This window comes from Brettanomyces nanus, chromosome 2 (genome assembly GCF_011074865.1).
Source record: "Brettanomyces nanus chromosome 2, complete sequence".
In the NCBI taxonomy this organism is placed as follows: Eukaryota; Fungi; Ascomycota; class Pichiomycetes; order Pichiales; family Pichiaceae; genus Brettanomyces; species Brettanomyces nanus.
In genome coordinates this window covers 129,728-150,103 of record NC_052375.1, presented here as the reverse complement: position 1 = coordinate 150,103, position 20,376 = coordinate 129,728, and the positions used below count along the sequence as shown (strand labels likewise).

Genomic DNA, 20,376 nt, shown 5'->3' with positions numbered 1-20,376 from the left:
ATTCTCTCCGTTCTTACTCCCTTAATTCACCTTAAACACAAGATGAACCACCCATTTTTAAAATTTTTCAGTACTAAAAAAATAATTTTTGAAAACTCAGATCTCAAATGCACCGCCACAACTTCAACAGTGTTATATATACATATATATGACGTCTCACGTCTCAGGTCTCCCTTTCTACCTGATCTATCCACTTGTTAATGTCCTCTAGATACTCGTTCGCATTCAACCGGGACGCTAGTACTCTTGCTCTCTGCAGATACTTAAGTGCATCCTTATATTCGCCACTTTGATATCCTATTAGAGCCAATCCACACGCAGAGACCATTTCAGATTTGTCCAACGCAGGCTTGAACAGTTCTGAGACCTGGTTCTTCATATGCTGTTGCTTCATCTTATCCGTGAGTAGTATTGTCCTTTTAAAAATTCTCTCCGACTCTTTGTAAGTCTTCTGGATAACAAACTCTTTGATCTGCGGGTTCTGCATCTGTAATGCACTAGTAAGAAGCTTGTTAGGGTCCAATTTGGCGCCGTCAAGTTCAAGTTGTGGTATTCTAGCGGGAGGGTCTGTACTATCCGGATGTCCCTGTTGGTCCTGTTGCTCTAGTTGCTCTTGCTGCTCTTTTTGAAGCTGTTCTTTCTCCTGAAGAAGTCGATCAGTGAGCGTTTCTGCCATCATTTGAAGAACTATAGCCAACTTAGTCAAGCAGATACTAAGTCTGGCAGGATGATCAAAACATCGCTGAATAATCACTGCGTTTGTAGTCAAACTTGATGCTGCTTCAGCATAATCGCCATCTTGAATGCAAATATTAGCATAAAGATCACGCGCATTGATCAAACTCCTGGTAAAAGGAGGCCATCCTTTCACAAAAAGTCCCAGCAACCGATTCTCCTCCATAGGATCCGTGGTATATATAGGAAGCTCTAAAGGCTCCTTCATGGCTTCATGCATCTGCTTTTTTTTCTGTTCTTCGGTTTTGCCACTCATCTTCTTCTCCATGTCACGCGCAATCATCGCAAGGATGTTCTGGTTGGTGTTCTCGTTGAGTACCGTGATGAATGGAGGATATTCCTCCATAACCTGTTTCTGAGCCTCTACTATATTGGTAAGTAGCACCTTCTTAGCCTCTTCATTACTATCTTCTGGAAGCATCGATGCATATTTAACTGCCAAGGCAAGGGATCTCGTCATGGCAGCATTATACTCTGAACCACCACCGAACAAATATTCTGAATCAGTCTCTGTAATCACTTTAGTCATGTACAAACTGAGGCATTTGTAGATCTTCAATGCTTTGTCAGGACGTTTTTCGATCTCGTACAACTCAGCAATTCGTACTGCTGCACCAAGATAGTTAGAGTTGGTATGCTCGACGCCTTCATTATCCAGTTGCTTCAAGAAATTCTCATATTCTTCAATGGCGCCATCGATATTACCCTTATTTTCATGATTTAATGCTTCTTGAAGAATCTCTATTCCTCCATCACTAATTGATTGTGCCTTGTATGACCTATACAAGCCAGTACCACCACCAAGTACCATTAGAAGTGATGCAATTCCAACGACGGTCCGTCCAATTCCGAATGCTCCATGTTTAGGCGATGGTACAGGTGGAACAACACCGCTATTTCCCATATTGGGGTTATTTATACCTCTAGTGTTTTTGTTTACAGGGCCTGGATTGGATGAACCAAACTGCTCTGGAGGTCTATGAGGATCTTGAAATTGATTCAATTGAGGCTCTTTACTGAGATCATTGTGAGTGGACAAGCACCTTTTCAAACTAGCCAAGTTACGCCCTAAATATCCCCAGTTGTTGTTTCTCAGCATTTCTTGGCGAGAGCAAATTGAAAAAGAAGAAGGAAAGAATGTAACAAAGCTAAGAACAGTTAGTTGATTTGTATAGTGAGGCTTTTAAATTGCTCCCGTATGAGTGTGGTGTACGGATGCGATCACATTAGGACATATGAGATCATTTAAGGAGCAAAGGAAGTGGATAAGGGGCACTGAGCTGCCCTCTAGGACTGCCCTCTAGGAGCTATAGAATCGGTATAATAGGAGTTAAGTATAGCTGTTCCCAAAATTTTCACCCTCAATGTGCGGCCGGTATGCTTTACCAATAGAGCCTCAGGACCTTCCGGCAGAGTTTGGTAAGCAAAACCTTGCCGTCGATAAGGTAATCGATGCTGACAAGAGTACCCATCACAGATATAATATTGGACCAACACAGATTGCTCCAGCATATTATATTTATACGGATAATAAAAAAGATAAGCTTCAAGCCAAGCATATTTTGAGGTATATGAGATGGGGGATGATCCCTAAGTGGATCAAATCTAAGGATAAGATGTCTAATTACCCCACATTCAATGCCCGGTATGAGAAGATCGGGGAAAATAAGCTGTGGCGAACTTCGGTTAATCAGAGGTGTGTTATACCCATCAGAGGGTACTATGAGTGGGTTAAGCAGACTAAGCCGTCCAAAACGACCAAGCAACCGTACTTTATTAAGAGAAAGGACAATAAGTTGATGTTTTTGGCAGGATTGTACTCGAGATCCATTCTGGACGGTGATGAAGTTTACTCTTATACGATTATTACAAGGAATGCACCCAAGTGCCTTGAATGGCTCCATGACAGGATGCCTGTTGTGCTTGATCCTGATAGTGAAGACTTTTCCAGATGGCTAGATACAGGAGAAAAGAAGAAGTGGAATGATGTCAAGGATCTCCTTAAGATATATGATGGCAAGAACGAGACCTTGGAGTGGTACAAGGTGGATCGATCAGTTGGAAATGTGAAGAATGAAGACGCTAAGTTTGTGGAGCCTTTAGTGGGTATAGGAGAGTTCTTTAAGGTGAAGCAGGGGCCACCTGAGGTGAAGCAGGAGCCACTTAAGGTGAAGCAGGAGCCACTTAAGGTGAAGCAGGAGCCACTTAAGGTGAAGCAGGAGCCACTTAAGGTGAAGCAGGAGCCACTTAAGGTGAAGCAGAAGCCACTTGAGGCAGAGCAGAAGCCACTTGAGGCAGAGCAGAAGCCACTTGAGGCAGCGCAGGAGCCACTTGAACAGCCCCTGAAAAAACGTAAACTTAGAAAGAAGAGCCTTTGACTCAAACCCCCCGATCAGTCACTGTCTTCTCCTTTAGCTCCACTATATACTCGTTCAACCAATTTTCTCTAGCTGCTCGTTTTGTCTCTCTAAGTACCTGGTTGGTCACCTTTATGCCCGCTTTAATCAGTTCTTTAACAGCAGAAGAGACTCTCTCCTCCGTATCTTCATCTTTATTATGGTTTTCGCCATTAAGAAGATCGATAATCTTCCTTGCAGGTTCACTATTGACCAATTGCACCCGTATATTGAAGTTATTGAGATCATCAAGTAAGTTCTCGGGATCCTCAATTACTCTAAGCACTAATTGATCCGTCACTATCAACTTGTAATCGTTGTTTGCTTTGATGCAGATGCTGAAGTTCGACCTGGCTGATGGCACGTGTTCTAATTTAAATATCTCATTGTCTGTCAACACCTTTGAAAGAGTCAAAAGGTGTGTCTCTGGGTCATGTGACAAATAGCTGCTGCTTCTTCCATCTTTCAATGCTATGTATTTGACCTTGTGTTCGTTTTTATCTCCATTCGTCACAAGATTTTCAACATCAACTGCTATCAGAACTTGATTTGGTAGTGTAGGCTCAACTCTTTGAACCTTATTTGCCAAATCAATACTTGCACCATTGGTGAAGTTGATGCATTCGCCAACTGACTTGACTTGTAAACTACTCTCTTTGCTGATCGTCACCTTATCACCATCTGTCACATTGATAACTCCCAAGTTATCTTTTCTTTCCATCGCTATCAATACAGGCTCTCCATCTTTGATGTCGTCATAGTTTGCCGCTGTTGTCCAATTACATCTCTTTAATCTATTGCGATCTATTTCACCCAACGTTACCAGTTCATTGTTAACGGAGAATCGTTCAGAGTCAAGTAATGGTATCTTCCTCTTCTTGTGGCCGTGTTTCTTTCTCTTTGTCTCGCCTTTGAAGCTGAGCTTGGAAACCATCAACAGTGATAAAGAAGAAAGTGGTATCAACATAGTGAGATTTTTTCATTAGGCTTAAATATTTATTTGACCATATGGCTGGCCTTGGTCCAATGTACACGGCAGTTACGTAAACTTATCCATCACCCACTTCACAACCCTCTTCACAAACTCCCCTCTATTTTCCGTAACTATCCAATGAGTCGAATCTATACTCTGTATCTCATAATTCTCAAAATGCTCTCTAATCAAGTGCTCATGAATATCCTGTCCAACAAAGGGACTATAATTGGCTCGAAGTATCAGTAAAGGATCCTGATACACGGAAAAATCATCCAGATCTCCGCTGTCAGACATCTTGAACTCCATAATATCCTCAATACATTCATTGAGTAAACTCAAGGGTACCATAGATTGAACCTTTTTAGTCACCGGATCCTTATGTAGATTGTTCACTAAGAACGATACCACCTTCCTTCTCGGTTCAACATACTTAACAAGTGCTTGTTCTATCTGTCTAACGTTCCTACAGCTACCGGATTCGAGTAATCGATGCATATATCTCAGATACAGATGGAACTTCTCAAACTCCGCATATGAAGTCTCTGGATTCATGTATGGAACATTGTCAATACTTACCACTCCCTTCACTATATCAGGAAATCTTAATGCGTGAACCATTGCCACTTTTCCTCCCATAGAATGACCCATCACTATAACTCCGTTGGTTTCAAAGTCGACCTCGTCTCGAAGATGATCCATCAAATTAGTAATATCGTCTGACATAGCTCTATAGTTATGTGGTTTGGAATGAAACGATGTTCCATGGTTTCTAAGGTCTGGAACAATCAATGTAGTGCCTAACTGATTGGCCAGAATCCTTGCTGCTGTTCTGTTATTCTTTCTATGGCCCAATAAACCATGTAGAAAAATGATAGGAGGTATGTTGGCCGAGATCTGACTCGGTGGTGGATTCACCAGAATTGAGTTTCTAGAAGGCCTCGAAATCCGCCTCGGCCGGAAAATATCGTAATCCAAGATCCTCTCCGGTATAACAGAACTGAAACGCGGCATAACGCTGCAATAGAGGATACACAGATGATGCACAAAACAAACTGTTAAGCTGTTCGACATCTGTGCGAAATCTGTATGAGATTTGTTCGACATCCTCATTAGGAAATTTTTCAGCCAAGGGATTTCCCTAAGTGATTCTCTATATAAATAGACCGTTTTCCTCTCCTAAATCAACTCCATTTTCAGATAACTTCCCACAATTATTGGGCTTCTAGATGTTGTCAACTGTTCTCAGAAAACTCCCCTGGTTCTTCGGCATCACTGTATGTTTTATCTGCTTTATCCTGGCCTTTTTCTTGCTTTTAGGATCTACAAAGTCCTCATCTGTGTATTCCAGCATCTATTTTCTAAAGGTCTCGTTTAACCAAGATTCTAATATCATCGAAAACTTGGTCATAGCCAACAATGAAACTCAAAGCTCCTCCTATGTCACCGCAGAAATCACTACAGGTTTCATGGGCAGTTGCATCAACTTCACTCCTTCCAGCGATAACTCCTCATTGATTTGTGGCTATACAAGCAAGATTCTACAAAAATATCAGAACGATTTACCAGAATTCTCTCTTTATAACGAACTTACTAATACCACTACACAATCCCTCGATCTTGCCGAATTAAGTCAAGTCTTCCAAAAGCAGGTCGCAAGTCCAGGATTTGTCCTTATTATAATATTATTAGTTGTTGAGGCAGTTGGAATAATGGCTAGTGGTTCAACAATAGTATTGAAATGGACAAGATTTAATGTTTTAAGTCATGAAATTTGTTTGGTGGTTACATTAATTGCTTTGATTCTTTCCGGTTTTAACATTGGCTGGATTCATATGGCTACCAAAACCAGCGAGTATCTTATTGATGAGACTTCTATGGGACTTCTAGACGCTAAGACGGGAAACGGTAGAAGTCTTGGAATTTCTTGGGCTTTTTTTGTCTTATCCTTAGTTCAATTGGGAGTCAATATTTGGTTTATCATTTACGAAAAAAGAAAGAGAGGAGCAATAGAGGTGTATTCGGGAAAAAGAACAGTAATGTAACGCAAGCTATATATTTTATTTATGAACATAAATTCCTGCATTAATTTTTTTCCTTAGATCGTCCCAACGTTGCGGCAAACTCAGTCGGTCTACTCCGCGGGACCCTTGAGGATGACTGGCTCTGCGGTGACAACGCGAAGCGGTGCGTCGGAATTCACTTTGAAAAGAACGGTTTTTTTAGCATATTTTTTCCTTGCTGCTTTTTGTTCCTTGTTTTAAGTTATTTCAACCGATGTATGATTCCCGACAATATTCAAAGGATCCTTCGCATGCGTACTCTGAACCCCAGAACCTTTCTGGTGTACCACGATCAGCTACATCTACCAACTCCAATGCATTTCACTCCACAGCCGCCTTTACAATATCTCAGCCTCCAGGACATCCGCTAGGAGATTCCCAAGGTCGCGCAAGCTTGGGGTCGGAAAACATTAAAGGCCGTCCACAGCGGTATTTGCAGGAGACCCAGCAGGTAATTCACCGGGAGAACGCAAGAGAACAACTGCGAGAAGACTTGCAAGATAGCCAGCAAGGGAACCCACGGGGGTTCACCTCGCGTACTATGTTTTCTATGGCTCCGTTGGCGGCATCGATTCCACTTGCTTCACTGGCTCCTGCCACTCAAATTTCTCATATAACTCCGGTGGGCGTGGGCCCTAGAGGTCCTCTACCTCATATGGATTCACTGCCCTCTGTGTCCCATATGTCTTCTATGGGATCGCTGGTTCCACCCCCTCCACTGGGAACTCAATCCCTGGACACTTCATTCATTCGTCTAAATGAATCTACAAAGTCTGCACCCAAAAGTTCATTTGATATATCAGGCACAGGCGTGCACGGCCTCTCTCCATCGTTATCGCAAAATAATGTCAGCGACGGAGGCATCAGCAACGGCAATGCGTACGGCGCGAACGGTAATGCGAACGGCGCTGGCGCGGGAAAACCTCGACGGGGCCCCTGGTCTCCCGACGAGGATAAACAGCTTTTGGAGCTGGTAGAAACGTTTGGCGGTGAAAAAAATCTCAACTGGGTTAAAATCTCTCAGTTGCTCGAAACTCGAACTGCCAAGCAGGCGCGTGAACGGTACCACCAGAATTTAAAGCCGTCCCTCAACAAAACTCCTATCACTTTTGACGAAGGCAAGCTGATTGAGCAGTTGGTGAAAAAGTACGGAAAGAGATGGGCTGAAATAGCACGCCATCTAAATGGGAGAAGTGATAACGCAATAAAAAATTGGTGGAATGGTGGTGCTAATCGCAGGAAGCGTGCGGCAACCCAGGCGAAGTCCAAGGGTAAAGTGAAAGTAAGCGGAATAAGAAGTGAGGGATCCGGAAACGGCCCTGCAGAGAGCGGCGGGAGTCGTGCAGGAAGTGTCTCTGGTGGTAGCAGCGGCACCGGCAGCTCATCTGACGGTTTCAGCCAAACGCCGCATTTCAATACAGGAATCTTTGGCGGCGCTGCTGGGGCTCCCGGTGGAAGCAATTCTGCCGCCTTGTCAGCATTGCCTCCTAGTTTGCATTTACCCCCTCTTAGGTACGGCCGTAGTGCCTCTGTTGACATGAGAGCCACAGGGGCTACTTCGAACCTTGAATCCCTACCTGTGTTACGTAAACATAAGCTACTTGATGACTACAGTTCGGGTTCGCATAGAAGGCACTCCGCAGCGTCTATCAATTCTTTAGGCTCGCAGGGTGCGCTTGCGCTTAATCCGGCATTTGGATTTTCCGCGTTGGCCGATGGCTCTCCTCTTTCGCGGCTTTCCTCACGAAACTCTTCCATCACGGAATATACACCGCTCAGCAATTTAAGCAGCGAGGGCGACTCTATCACATCGCGACGATCGTCGATGCTCGCTGCCGTGCAATCAGCTGAGCCACCCTCCACCACGGGGCAGTTCCGATCGCCAAGTTTTGCTCCACGGCTTTCCGTGTCATCTGCATCTCTGGGGGCATCCCTGGGAGCTTTTTCACCAAGATTACAGCAACAACAACCAAGCATTACAACTTTGCCACCTCTTAGTTTAGCGGAGCAGCCGATGGCTCAGGCTCCTCAGTTGAGAAAGGATATATTTAAAAAAAATTTTAGTCTCCACCCGGTGGGATCAATGGGCGTGACGGCTGCGGCGGGTGCAACGGGCGCGAAAGATTTAGGAGGCAATACAAAGGATGCCGCTTCCAATGCGTTTAGCGTGTCTACTGGATCAAATAACTCTACGGGGTCCTCGACGACCTCGGCCACTACGGCAACCACATCTCAGGACGATAAAATGAGTATTTCGTTTTTGGTCTAATATGATAATGAATGAATGGCAGATCTAATTAGATGTAAATGTAGTTGCGCTCTATTATTATACAGTATTCACTTCGCATACGGGAGCACCAATCTTCTCTTTACCAAAGTCTCTTTGCCAACTTCTTCCTCTCCCTCAAATCTCAAACGGCACCGACCATCTCTTTTGAAGCCTATCACCTCGGCCGGGTAAAATGTAGTAGTCTCTGGGTAACGAGCCAACACCCTGGAACCGATCGGATAATTTCGGAGTCTCTGGCTGTCCTCGGGAATTAATATCACATCTTTCCAGCCAGCTCTGAATGTCTGTCCCCGTGGATTATCTTCATCTGGCTCTGGGTCCTTCACTTCAAACTTAATCTCGCTATTAACGCGGGTGACTTCGCATTGTATCCACTCGCTGTTCTTCTGTCGCGGCTTGAATGCCACCTCAGAGCCCACAAAAATTGGTTCGTTGGGGTTGTAGGCCGATTCGTAGTAGGAGCGACCGATTTTTTTGGCGCTACTAGGACCCTTTCCAGCGCTATCGGGCCCGCTCGTTCCACCGGGTCCGCGTGGTTGTCCGCTGACTGGACCCTTGCCCTTTCCCTTACCTTTACCTTTACCTTTACCTTTCGGTCCAGCAGGGATCACGGGGGATGGGGCAGTTACGGCTGATCTTAACGGCACTTCTGATGTGCTATCCTCGATATCTGGGCCCTTTGAGGTTTCTGCCACTCTTTCTACCACAGGTTCTGTACTTTCCTTGGTATCCTCACGGTTGCTGGTTTGTGTAGTCTCGTTTTCCCCAGAAGCTCTGATGATCCCATCCACCACGGAGTCCCCACGGGCACCGCGTGAACCACCAATCTCATCTGCCCCGGTGATCCCCAAGACTTCCCCGGATTCCGTGGATTCGACAGCCGCCACGCCCTCAGGGGCTTCCCCGGTAGGAAAAGTCGCACGTTCCTCCCCGTGGCCCCCGGTTGAAACGCCATTTGCAAGTCAAATGGGGCCCCCAATCGGACCCCCCGTTCGACCCGACCTGGCAATCTCTATGAGCCCGTTAATATTAGTCACGGCCGTTTCTATTATACGCCTAGTCTTCTCCAAATTGTCCCGGTGTTTTAGTACCTTATCCACCTCTACCGCCTGGCTATCCTTAGTGGTGTCAAGTTGAGGATCGCTTAGATTATCTAGGCTCATTGCCTCGTTGGCATTACAAGAGTCTTGAAGTGCACTTACAACGACGTCCCACGAGTTTTCCATGGTTACTGGATTCAACAAGAAGTGAACAGTCAAGCATTTAGTTAGTTATCGATGAACACCGCAAAAGTTTAAGGCTCAATAAACGACGATCGACGTTTTGTAAGACGATAATTAGGGGCTCTACAATCTAAAATTTTTCAAGGGAAGCAAAAACCGCTTAATCTCAGAGGGCTCTGATTCAGCGGGTTTTTGTTTAGAAGGCTCTTGTTTAAGTTGATCCTTTTTTGTAATAGTTGCTAGTCTGCAGGTACCATGTTCAATTCATTTAAAGCGTCTGCCTTTGGACGTTTTACCAGGCAGTTTCGACTTAGTTTTGTGAGAGAGGCCCATAAGAAAGCAGGAGGTTCCAAGACCCATATGCAAGACTCTGCAGGTAAGAGACTTGGACCCAAGAAGCACGAAGGACAAGAGGTGAAAAGAGGTCAGATTATTATGAGACAAAGAGGTACCAATTGGTATCCAGGTACTAACGTTGGTATTGGTAAAGACCATACATTATTTGCATTAGAGCCGGGTTATGTTCGATACTATTTAGATCCGTTCCATCCCAAGAGGAAGTTCATAGGCATTGTATTAGGCAAGGAGGACAGATTACCGTATGAGCACTTTGCTGCGACACATAGAAGACTTGGAAGAAGGGTTATTAAGAATACTGTGGCATCACAGAGAGAAGAGGAGTATATGAGTCGTAAAGAGCAGCTTATTATGCCTGATATTATGAAGGAAAAGCAGGCTAGAGACCAGAAAAGAGCAGGAAAAGTGGCCAAGTTTCAGAATGATTTGCCGAAGTTTGTTGGAGATTTAAGCACGGAAGAACTTGCGATTGCAGCTCAAAGAATGAACGCTATAGATGGATTTATGAGGGGAGGAAAGAGTCTTGAAGATGGTCGATTTTATGCCACTTACAACTACAACTATGAAACGGATTTGAGCTGTAGGGCACGAAAGGAGATAAGTGAGGCAGAATTGGAGAGTAGGAAGCAGGAGTATGCGGAATTGGCCAAGAAAGTTGACGACAAAGTGATGTTGGATGCACGGTTCCAGTTGTGTAAGTACTTGGATGCACAGCAAAGAGAAGAGAGGAAGAAGCAGGATATTGAACAGTTGAAGACTTTGATTCCGGATGCAAACAAGCCAGTTGATAAGAGAGTTAGAGAGAAGGCCATGGAGTTGATTGACGATTCATGTTTCAGCTTGAGCGAGCAGATTCACCTTAAGAGAAGGTTTTTGAAGCCTGTTTTGCCAGAATCTGAGGAATTGTTGGGAGACGACAAGACCAAGCATGCCATAGTGATTAGTAGGATGAACTATGATACGAGAAGAGTCGATACGATTTATAGGAAGAAAGAAGGGTTTTTGAAGTGATCTGGCTTTGGAGCTTGCGTCTGCGACGTTGTCTTACGTGTATATAGATAATTGAAGTTAGTAGTATGAGTATCTGAGGTAATAGACGAAGTAAAGGTGTAGTTTGGTTTATGCTTGTTCGTCGTTCTACTTTATAGCTTCTCCTCCCTCCTCTTCACCCTACTCAACCTCTCATTTCTATCATCATCCAACATATAAGCTGCAAGATACTTCCCATCCTTCTGCTTGAGTAAGGGATTCTGAATTGTACTATTCCTTCCTCCCAAAGACGTATAACCCTTGTCATACAACTCGCAGTACTCCGTCCTCGTCGCTTTCAAAAAGTACCATACTTCACTTGTCTTCCACTCTAGAACCGGATGAATTCTAACAAAGTCCGGCCAGCCGTTGTCTGTTCTTTGTGAAATGTTCAGCTTCTCTCCATAAGGGTCGATTCTTCGAATTCCAACTATAATCGCCTTGATCTGACTCTTCATCTCAAGATATCTCTCAAATCCCTCTTTCATCTCGCTTCTTATTGGAATAAAGTCAAGTCCATAGTATTTCACTGTATTATCAAGAAACTTGTCCTGTTCTTCAAATGCCTCTTCGTTGTTGATATAAACTGAGTTAATAAGGCTTCCTTCTCTCGTCTTCTCGTATATGGCTGCCAAATAAATCACTAGCATTACTAGGCAGTCTTTTCCTCCGTTGTAACTAATGGAGAGTTCTTCCATAGAGTAGTCATTCAACACATCCTCATAAATTTTCAGGGTATTTCTCACCATTGTCTGCGTCTCTTTATGCAATTCCGGTGTGTAGTAAGACGGAATCGTATCGTTTTTGTCCACGTCCATCTGACTCAGAGTCTCATCAAAACTACTGTTAAGAAACTGGTATACAATAGAGTGGCATAATCGACAAGCCTGCAAATTCTCGGAAGATGAATCGCTACTCATCAGTTGGTACGCACTCCAAGCTGTTAGGAGGAAAATAACACTACTTATAGCAAAGAGCATTAATAAGAAGAGAAGTATAAAAGAGCCACTTTCGATCATTTCCATGATTTTCATAGTAAACCGCGAACACTAAGGCTCACTCTAAGGCTCGCTCTAAGGCTCACTCTAGGGCTCGCTCTAAGGACTGACTTTAAACGACCTCTCTAAAAACTCCCTTTAACGACTCACTCACCCCCTACTCACTCTAAATGACCCCTCTTGGCCACCTTCAGTGCCTCTTCCTCGAATCCACTCACCTTTATATAACTAATACCGTTTTTTGTAAGATCCTCATATGACACATTCTTAATAACAAACGTTGATGGCTCCATAACTCCAACGTAACATGTAGTAATATGATCCTTCAACTCTAAGATCCGGTTCAAGCATGGCAAATTTCCGCTTAATCTCTTACTGCAAGGTTCCATCGTAGTATATAGTTCTGTACCCGGTGGAACGTCTCGCTTACCCGTCTTGAGGAAATACTTGTCTAATGCATTCTGTTCTGCGTGCGTATTTCCTTCAAGTTCTCTTGAGTATCCAGTGGAGAGAACTTCACCTCCGTTAACTAGAACGGCACCCACGCAAAATGCTGTCGTCGTAGGTTCACACTTCTTTGCCTCATCCAAAGCCAAAGCCATGTATTTACGTGGTTCTTCTAAGGCCCAGTCGGGAAGCTCTGTTTGATAGCTCCAAGGTTCTGTAAAACCGATGGATCCTATGGATCCTGTAGATCCCGTGGAGACCGTTGATTCTGGAGATCCCGTAGAGACCGTAGATTCCCGAGATACTTCAGAACTAAGATTTTTGACTCTGAATTTCTCCTCGACCTGATAACCACCAGTCTTTGAGCAGTACTTGAATGCATGGAGATACAAGTCTAAATCATTTGGACCGGGATCTGTATAAAGTTCACCGTGACAAATCTCACATTTCTTTTCACTCAAAACTTCTCCATCTGATGCTGGATACAGCCAGCTGGATGAAGCCATTGTCTTTCCAACTTGAGCAAGCTTGGATCGAACCTCTTTCAAATTAAAGTCTCCTCCCCTACCTAAGTTGTCCCCCCAAATTCTCGGACTCGAATAGATAGGATCGTTCACTATAGGATATCCCAGATATTGGAGATGAACCCTTATTTGATGGGTTCTTCCTGTAAGTGGCTTGCATAGCACAAGACTCGTCTTTCCGTTGAATGAAAGTCGTTTGAAGAAAGTCTTGGCAGCTTTACCCTTCTCTTTATCTATTATATTGAATGCTAGTCGTGGATCAGCTGTCAGAATAGGCTCATCAACTACAATACCTTTATTATCAGATGGAAACTCACCTACAACTTTTGCCACATACTGTTTAGTAACCTGTCTCTGCTTCAACTTCTGTGAAATCTTATCTGCCGCCTTACCGTTCTTACCTAAAAGCATAAGGCCACTGGTCAATCTGTCCAAGCGGTTACAAGGATGTGCTCTAATGCCCATTTCTTTCTCTAAAACAAACGTCACACAGTTATGTCTGTATCTACCTGTTGGATGAACGGGAATTCCCGAGGGTTTGTCGATAACAACGTAGTCCACATCCTCGTGGACAATTTTTATCGGATCAGAAGTTACCGCAGGTTCATGTCGATGCATACGGTGGGTGATCAAGTCGCCGTTTCTAATAATACTATCTATGTTGGCCACTTCATTGTTAATGGAGACACGGCCATCCTTGATAGTATCTTCATAGTAAGATCTGGAGAAAAGTCGAAACTCAGAACTGAACACATCTAAAATGTTCTTATTTCTCCACCTCTCTTTGCAATGAGTCATATAAGTGAAGTAATAAGGTTCTACCCTTCTTAGACTTCCATCAATAATGTAGTCAGTATCATCGTCCTCCTGTTTTATGGTTTTATTCTTGGGGAATCCGTCCATGTTCAATCGGTTACCATCTCCACCCATTCTTTCATATGCCGACATTTTTTCAGCGTCAACGGACACCTGGCTTCGCCTAAAACCATGACTGTCAACCTGAGGTGACTGTCCTCTAGACGATTTCCGCATTTTCGCTGGTGACTCTATAGAGCCAGGTGATAACGATCTTCCCTTAGTTTTCTCAGTCATCGTGTATCTGTGATTACCCAAACAAAACCTCAGTATTCTAGAAAGCATGTAAGGCACAAAGACTCAAAGGACGGTTCTTCAAGGTCTTCGGGGTCTTCGAGGTCTTCGAGGTCTTCGAGGTCTTCGAGGTCTCCGAGATCTTTAAAAAATATACGGCAGTGAAAATTCTCAAGCCTTTCATTCATCCTTCCTAATAGTCTCTTCTTTAGACGATGTTCTCTACTTGCTTCGCTAATACATTGCATCGTTTTACAGGTGTCGTATGCCATGTCGAACGAAGAGCTTTTTGCATTAAAGCAGACAACTTTACTCTTTCCAATTATGGTAGTTTCAACCCTCAATTAGGAGCCACTCTTCATCAACTTGATTCGTTAGCACCTCGATTTGAGATCAAGAGTTCGCAAATCGAGATTCTAGATCACCCCGATGACTTCTATACCACTCTCAAAAACAAGATTCGGGCAGCTCAATCCAGGGTCTTTTTATCGTCACTTTACATTGGAAACCATCAAAATGAATTGGTTGCTTGTATAGCGGACGCTATGCAGAAGACTCCCAAGCTACAAGTGAAAATTCTATTAGATTGCCTTCGTTCAACACGTGACTCGCCTGATGATTCGACTGCCAGTTTGTTGGCTCCGTTGGTATCTCGATTTGGGGATAGAATTGACGTTCGATTATATCATACTCCTAAACTACATGGGCTTCTCAAAATGTTGATACCCAAACGGTTCAACGAAGGTTTCGGATTGCAACATATGAAAATTTATGGCTTTGATGATCAGGTGATGCTTAGTGGTGCCAATCTTTCGCAAGATTACTTCACTAATCGTCAAGATAGATACTATATCTTTAGTTCCAAGCCGATGTCTGACTATTATCTTGGTGTTCAAGATGCTGTTAGTTCGCTTAGTTACCAATTATTGCCTGCTGATAATAAGCAGAAGTATTTATTGCGGTGGAACTCTTCAAACAAGGCTTCTGAGCCTCTTCTTAATGTGGAAAGATACATTAAAGATTGTAATAGAGTGTTGAATCCAGTGTTAAAGTCTCATTGTGGCAGTACTTTATTAGAGCTACATGAGACAGCTCCTGATACCGTTGTCTATGCTGTTTCTTCGTTTACTCCTCTTTTAGAACCAGATTTCAGTACAGAAAAACCGGCGATTCTTCGGATCTTGTCGTTTTTGGACGACAAATCGGCAAGCTTCACCTTTACTGCCGGTTATTTCAACATGCATCGAGATATTCTGGATAGAATATGTCATTCTCAGGCATCCGGTAATATCATAACGGCAGCACCTGAAGCGAACTCTTTCTATAAATCCAAGGGTGTCTCCAGATACGTTCCTCCTGCATATCTATACAATGCCAAGAAGTTTTTGGAAAAAGTCACTAAAGCAGGAAGAGGAGATAAAGTTCGACTTCTAGAATGGCAGAATGGTATCATTCATCAGCCTAATGGTTGGTCTTACCATGCCAAGGGTATTTGGATCAATCTGCCTGGTGAAAGTGAACCGAGTATCACAGTGATAGGCTCTTCGAACTACACTAAACGGGCTTATTCACTAGACTTGGAGATTAATGCAATAGTAATTACTAAGGACTCGGAATTAAAGGCCAAAATGAAAAAGGAGGTGGACCACTTGTGCAAACATACTTCAGTCATGACTCTTAAAGATTTTCAAAGGCATGATAGACACATAAGTCCAGGAGTCAAAGTGGCGGCTACCGTACTAGGTAATATGTTGTAGGGAAGAAGAAAAGATACTCAAATCATATACATAGATATATAGAATAGTTAAGACATGAAAATAATGACTAAGTTACTTAGTAGCTGCAACGACCTTTCTCCTGGATCTCACAGACTCAGCCAATTTGTTCAACACCTTAATGGTATCCTCCCAGGATATACAAGCATCAGTGATTGAGCATCCATACTTCAACTTATCGCTTCCACCTTCTTCTGGTACGTCTTGACGTCCTTCCACGATATTAGACTCGATCATAAGACCACAGATGTGAGTAGATCCATTAGAAACCTGTCTGCCGACCTCAGCAGCAACTATTGGCTGGTTCTTGTGGTTTTTCTGAGAATTTCCATGTGAACAGTCTACCATAATACGTGCCTCACCAGGCTTGACTGTCTTGGCCTTTTCTAGAGCTGCCTGCGCAAGTTTGACGTTTTCTTCGTCATAGTTGGTGCCGTGCTTTCCACCTCTAAGAATGACAAAGGTGTCCTTGTTTCCCTCGGTGGCAACAATAGCTACAACACCGGGTTTTGTGACGGAAAGAAAGTGATGAGGATGAGCTGCAGCACGGATAGCATCAATAGCAACGCTGAGAGTACCATCAGTACCGTTTTTAAATCCCACGGGGAACGATAAACCAGAAGCCAACTCTCTGTGAAGCTGAGACTCGGTAGTTCTGGCACCAATGGCACCAACAGAGAAGCAGTCAGATAAAAATTGAGGAGAAATGGTATCAAGCATCTCTCCAGCAATAGGCAGCTTCTCAGTGAGCTTAACGAACAGTTCTCTGGAAATTCTAAGACCCTTGTTGATCTTGAAAGTACCATCAATATCAGGATCGTTGATCAATCCCTTCCAACCAACAGTGGTTCTTGGCTTCTCCAAGTAAGCACGCATCACGATATGTAGATCCTTCTTCAAAGACTCACTTAGCTTACTTAGCCTATTGCAGTAATCAACGGCAGCAACTGGATCATGAAGAGAACAAGGACCAACAATAATCAATAGTCTATCGTCCTTACCATTAATAATATCGCATGCTTTTTCTCTTCCTTCCAAGATCGTCTTCTCACACTTTGGATTAAGAGGGTATTGCGACTGTAGAAGGTCCGGAGGTGTTAGAGGATTGTAACCAGTGATACGCCAATCTTCCACTCTTGATCTGTCTCCCACATGGGGGTTTTCCATGAACATGTGTGAAGAGGACTGCATTGTTAGTATTAAAAATAGAGGAGGAACGAAGTAGCGAGAGAAAATGAGAATACGGAAATCTTCAAAGGCTTCGCTAAAGGCTTCGCTAAAGGCTTCGCTAAAGCCTCTTTAAAGGCTTCGCTAAAACTTCACTATAGAACCTCGCTAGAATCTCACCAAAACCTCACTAAAAACCACCAAACCCCACTAAAAGCCCACTGAAAGCCCACCAATGCACCTATGTGGATCGATCTATCCATACTTACTGACATGTTTATTTACACCACTTTTTCTTTCAGTCCTGAGTCATCCAAAAGTGAAAATTTTCAAACTATAAGTATTAAATTCTAAGATGTATATATTATTTGACACCGAAAATTTTTCCGATAACAGATGTATGCCGCACTAAAGGAGATTCTGACGTAGCGCTAGATTCTAATCTCCTGCTTGATGATCTGTTCAAAGAGTTCTGCATTCAATGGCTTGTACTGCTTGCCCTTTGTATCTAAGTAGTAGATCTCTTGGTTTCCATTTGGTCCGGCTGGTAGGACAGGGTTTCTGAATCGTTTCTTGCTGATCTTATGGCTTGAAGTCATCTCGATCTGATCAAATCTAACAAAACATGGTCTCGCAAAGTGGGGGAGATGCTGGAAAACTCTATCAGCAAGCTTGTCTAACAACTCCTTCTTCTCTTCTTCGGTTTCCTGATTATCTCTCTTAGTCTGCAACACAATATAGCCACATCTTCCCTCGTGATCCTTCACTTTACATCCAACCACTACGCAATACTCGATATCGTCCAATGCCAAAATCTCGTTCTCAACCTCCGTAGTACTCACATTCTCTGACTTCCATCTGTAAGTATCTCCCAGCCGGTCCACGAAGTATACATTGCCAATTTCATCACGTTTCATCAAGTCGTCAGACCGAACCCATGCGTCTCCCTTGTGGAAAACATTTCGGATAACCTTCGAATAAGTGGCCTCGTTGTTATTAACATAACCGGGGAATGTAGTCTCGATTCTTCTAGGGTTCAAAATCTTCGTAATCATCTCTCCCTTCTCATTAGCAGCTGGCTCTTCGCATAATCCCTGTGCATTACGATAAATCATATTGTCGTCATCCTTCTGCATACGAACCAACGTATACATAGCCTTAGTAAGAAATCTATCAGCCAAATATCCGTTGTTACGAATGGCGCCCACTCCGTTTCCATTAACTTCACGACAAGTAGTGGCAAATGGAGATTCTGACGATGCATAAAACTCTCCCACGGCTTTTATTCCAAACCGCTTCTTCAACTTGGTCCAAATATCCATTCTAAGACCGTTTCCATACGCCAAATCTACTTTACCGTACCAACGTCTTTCATCTTCAGACTTTGGCGCATCTACCAAATAACGGCACACCTCTCCTACGTATTGAATTGTATTAGAGTGAGTTAGGCGCACTTGAGCCCAGTAACTTGACACAGAAAACTTGTGTCCTAGTGAAAGGGTACCACGAGACTCGAAAGCAGGTACAACGCCCAATATCGACGCAGTACCATGATATAGTGGCATGGCTGTGAAGATGTTACATTTCTCCGTGATTTGCATAGGCACGGTGAAAAGATATGCAGCAAAAAACAACTTTCTCCATGAATTAACGGCAGATTTAGGCATACCGGTAGTTCCACTGGTGTAGACCAAAAGAGCTGGATGATGTGCCTTCACGCCGCTATCACGAACAGAGTCCTGTTCACGATATTTAGGAGAAGAATTGTCCTCTAATTTTGGAACAAGTACCTGATCGTTGAGATAAAAGATCTTAAGATCTGGAATGGCAGCCAAAATCTCGTCTCTGGTCTCCATAAATTGCTCCTCACAATCGTTACTATCCACTAAAAGGCAAGCAGAATTGACCAACTTAACAGAATGAACTAGAGGATTGTGCTTCAAATTGTAATTAAGAAATGCTGGAATGGCACCAAGATTCCACAATGCAAGCCAAATGAAAATAAACAAAGGCTTATTCATAAAGTAAATGGTGACAGTATCACCTTTCTTAACACCGTACTCGTTCTTTAATATGAACGATAGTCTGAGAACGATATCATACATCTGATGGTACGTGTATCTATCAATTCTGAAGGCATCGTCTCCATCGACTTGATATTTTTTACCCTGCTTCAACTGAATATAATTAAGTGCGATCTTGTTTCCGTATTTGGAACTGAGACACGTCTTCTCAATGTCATAGAACTGGTTGAATCTATGGGAAATAAGAGTCTGATAAACGTGACGTAGAGCCTGCAATCCCATAGGAATGACTAATTGAAGATCATTTGTAACTCTATAACGATAGTTGAAATCTGCCCACCATGACTTGACTCCAGGAAGAGCCCTATGACCGATGATAACTGCAATAGCGAAGAGAGTGACAGCGGTAATTAAGCCCATAATTAACAAAAAAACAAACACAAACTAATATAAAGAAGCCTCCAAATCAAACTTATTACCTCCGATCTAATGAAAAGAGAACCCAGATCTTGTAAAAAAGGCAAAGAAAAAGAGTTGTACTTAAACGAGAGAAAAAAATGATTCAATGAGCTAATGGAAACAAGCAAATAAAATCGGTCAAGCAAATCTCCATGTGAAATTTTAAGGGGCGTAAGGGAATATATACATCCGTACATCAGTAAGCTCATCTGGTTAGACGCTTAACTGTTGGTTGCAGAATGACAGATCGTCTACTTTCACAAGTCCCTTATCCACACTGCTGGTGTTTTAATTTATCATTATATTCATTATTAATATACACATATAGAATTTCTTCTTGAACTTTGGACTGTGATAAGCTGACAAGGAATAATATTAGAGACTATTACGTAAAGGATTTAAATTTCCTCATTCGTGGAAAAGACCCCTCTTTTGAAGTTTGCCAATCAGATATGGCCATGCTAAGAAGACTGTCATTATTGCAGCCCATGGAGGAATCATTTTTAGGTCTCTAGCGACCTGTTGACGAGTAGCTCCTGCACCAATTTGTCTAGCTGCTCTTAAAGTGGGTTGAGTTGGAAACATTATGAATAGATTTGATTTAGCTGTAGACGGAGTGATAAGATATTTTGAAGAAGGCAAAGGAGAGTGAAACAAAGTCAAGATATATGATTAGTTAGCGATATCATTAGCTTAAATAATCTGGGGTAATCAAGAACTCGGGTGATTTCAAAAATCGGCTCATATTTTTTGCTCTGGCTTATTGACTGTTCCAAATATCAGCACCCTAATGGTCTGATTTTTGCAACCAATAAAATGACTATGAA

General features: G+C 43.0%; 12 protein-coding genes across 12 annotated transcripts; 4 read left to right on the top strand and 8 right to left on the bottom strand.

Moving 5' to 3' along the window:
• Positions 1-163: 163 nt before the first annotated feature.
• Positions 164-1,834, bottom strand: FOA43_002027 (uncharacterized protein; the record flags this gene model as incomplete). The annotated part of the gene is made up of 1 exon (XM_038922331.1): positions 164-1,834. The coding sequence occupies one exon, from the start codon at positions 1,832-1,834 to the stop codon at positions 164-166; it is 1,671 nt and encodes a 556-aa protein (XP_038778259.1).
• A 265-nt stretch (positions 1,835-2,099) lies between these two features.
• Positions 2,100-3,113, top strand: FOA43_002026 (uncharacterized protein; the record flags this gene model as incomplete). The annotated part of the gene is made up of 1 exon (XM_038922330.1): positions 2,100-3,113. One exon carries the CDS (start codon positions 2,100-2,102, stop codon positions 3,111-3,113), a length of 1,014 nt encoding a protein of 337 aa, XP_038778258.1.
• A 1-nt stretch (position 3,114) lies between these two features.
• On the bottom strand, positions 3,115-4,065 carry FOA43_002025 (uncharacterized protein; the record flags this gene model as incomplete). Its single annotated transcript, XM_038922329.1, has 1 exon — positions 3,115-4,065. The coding sequence occupies one exon, from the start codon at positions 4,063-4,065 to the stop codon at positions 3,115-3,117; it is 951 nt and encodes a 316-aa protein (XP_038778257.1).
• A 105-nt stretch (positions 4,066-4,170) lies between these two features.
• On the bottom strand, positions 4,171-5,118 carry FOA43_002024 (uncharacterized protein; the record flags this gene model as incomplete). The annotated part of the gene is made up of 1 exon (XM_038922328.1): positions 4,171-5,118. One exon carries the CDS (start codon positions 5,116-5,118, stop codon positions 4,171-4,173), a length of 948 nt encoding a protein of 315 aa, XP_038778256.1.
• A 1,263-nt stretch (positions 5,119-6,381) lies between these two features.
• FOA43_002023 (uncharacterized protein) lies at positions 6,382-8,436 on the top strand (the record flags this gene model as incomplete). The annotated part of the gene is made up of 1 exon (XM_038922327.1): positions 6,382-8,436. The coding sequence occupies one exon, from the start codon at positions 6,382-6,384 to the stop codon at positions 8,434-8,436; it is 2,055 nt and encodes a 684-aa protein (XP_038778255.1).
• Positions 8,437-8,504: 68 nt separating this feature from the next.
• FOA43_002022 (uncharacterized protein) lies at positions 8,505-9,683 on the bottom strand (the record flags this gene model as incomplete). Its single annotated transcript, XM_038922326.1, has 2 exons — positions 8,505-9,289; positions 9,455-9,683. The coding sequence occupies 2 exons, from the start codon at positions 9,681-9,683 to the stop codon at positions 8,505-8,507; spliced, it is 1,014 nt and encodes a 337-aa protein (XP_038778254.1).
• A 252-nt stretch (positions 9,684-9,935) lies between these two features.
• On the top strand, positions 9,936-11,048 carry FOA43_002021 (uncharacterized protein; the record flags this gene model as incomplete). Its single annotated transcript, XM_038922325.1, has 1 exon — positions 9,936-11,048. One exon carries the CDS (start codon positions 9,936-9,938, stop codon positions 11,046-11,048), a length of 1,113 nt encoding a protein of 370 aa, XP_038778253.1.
• A 131-nt stretch (positions 11,049-11,179) lies between these two features.
• Positions 11,180-11,986, bottom strand: FOA43_002020 (uncharacterized protein; the record flags this gene model as incomplete). Its single annotated transcript, XM_038922324.1, has 1 exon — positions 11,180-11,986. The coding sequence occupies one exon, from the start codon at positions 11,984-11,986 to the stop codon at positions 11,180-11,182; it is 807 nt and encodes a 268-aa protein (XP_038778252.1).
• A 239-nt stretch (positions 11,987-12,225) lies between these two features.
• Positions 12,226-14,127, bottom strand: FOA43_002019 (uncharacterized protein; the record flags this gene model as incomplete). Its single annotated transcript, XM_038922323.1, has 1 exon — positions 12,226-14,127. The coding sequence occupies one exon, from the start codon at positions 14,125-14,127 to the stop codon at positions 12,226-12,228; it is 1,902 nt and encodes a 633-aa protein (XP_038778251.1).
• A 212-nt stretch (positions 14,128-14,339) lies between these two features.
• Positions 14,340-15,881, top strand: FOA43_002018 (uncharacterized protein; the record flags this gene model as incomplete). The annotated part of the gene is made up of 1 exon (XM_038922322.1): positions 14,340-15,881. One exon carries the CDS (start codon positions 14,340-14,342, stop codon positions 15,879-15,881), a length of 1,542 nt encoding a protein of 513 aa, XP_038778250.1.
• A 72-nt stretch (positions 15,882-15,953) lies between these two features.
• ARO3 (3-deoxy-7-phosphoheptulonate synthase) lies at positions 15,954-17,090 on the bottom strand (the record flags this gene model as incomplete). Its single annotated transcript, XM_038922321.1, has 1 exon — positions 15,954-17,090. The coding sequence occupies one exon, from the start codon at positions 17,088-17,090 to the stop codon at positions 15,954-15,956; it is 1,137 nt and encodes a 378-aa protein (XP_038778249.1).
• A 407-nt stretch (positions 17,091-17,497) lies between these two features.
• On the bottom strand, positions 17,498-19,510 carry FOA43_002016 (uncharacterized protein; the record flags this gene model as incomplete). Its single annotated transcript, XM_038922320.1, has 1 exon — positions 17,498-19,510. The coding sequence occupies one exon, from the start codon at positions 19,508-19,510 to the stop codon at positions 17,498-17,500; it is 2,013 nt and encodes a 670-aa protein (XP_038778248.1).
• Between the last annotated feature and the right edge of the window lie 866 nt (positions 19,511-20,376).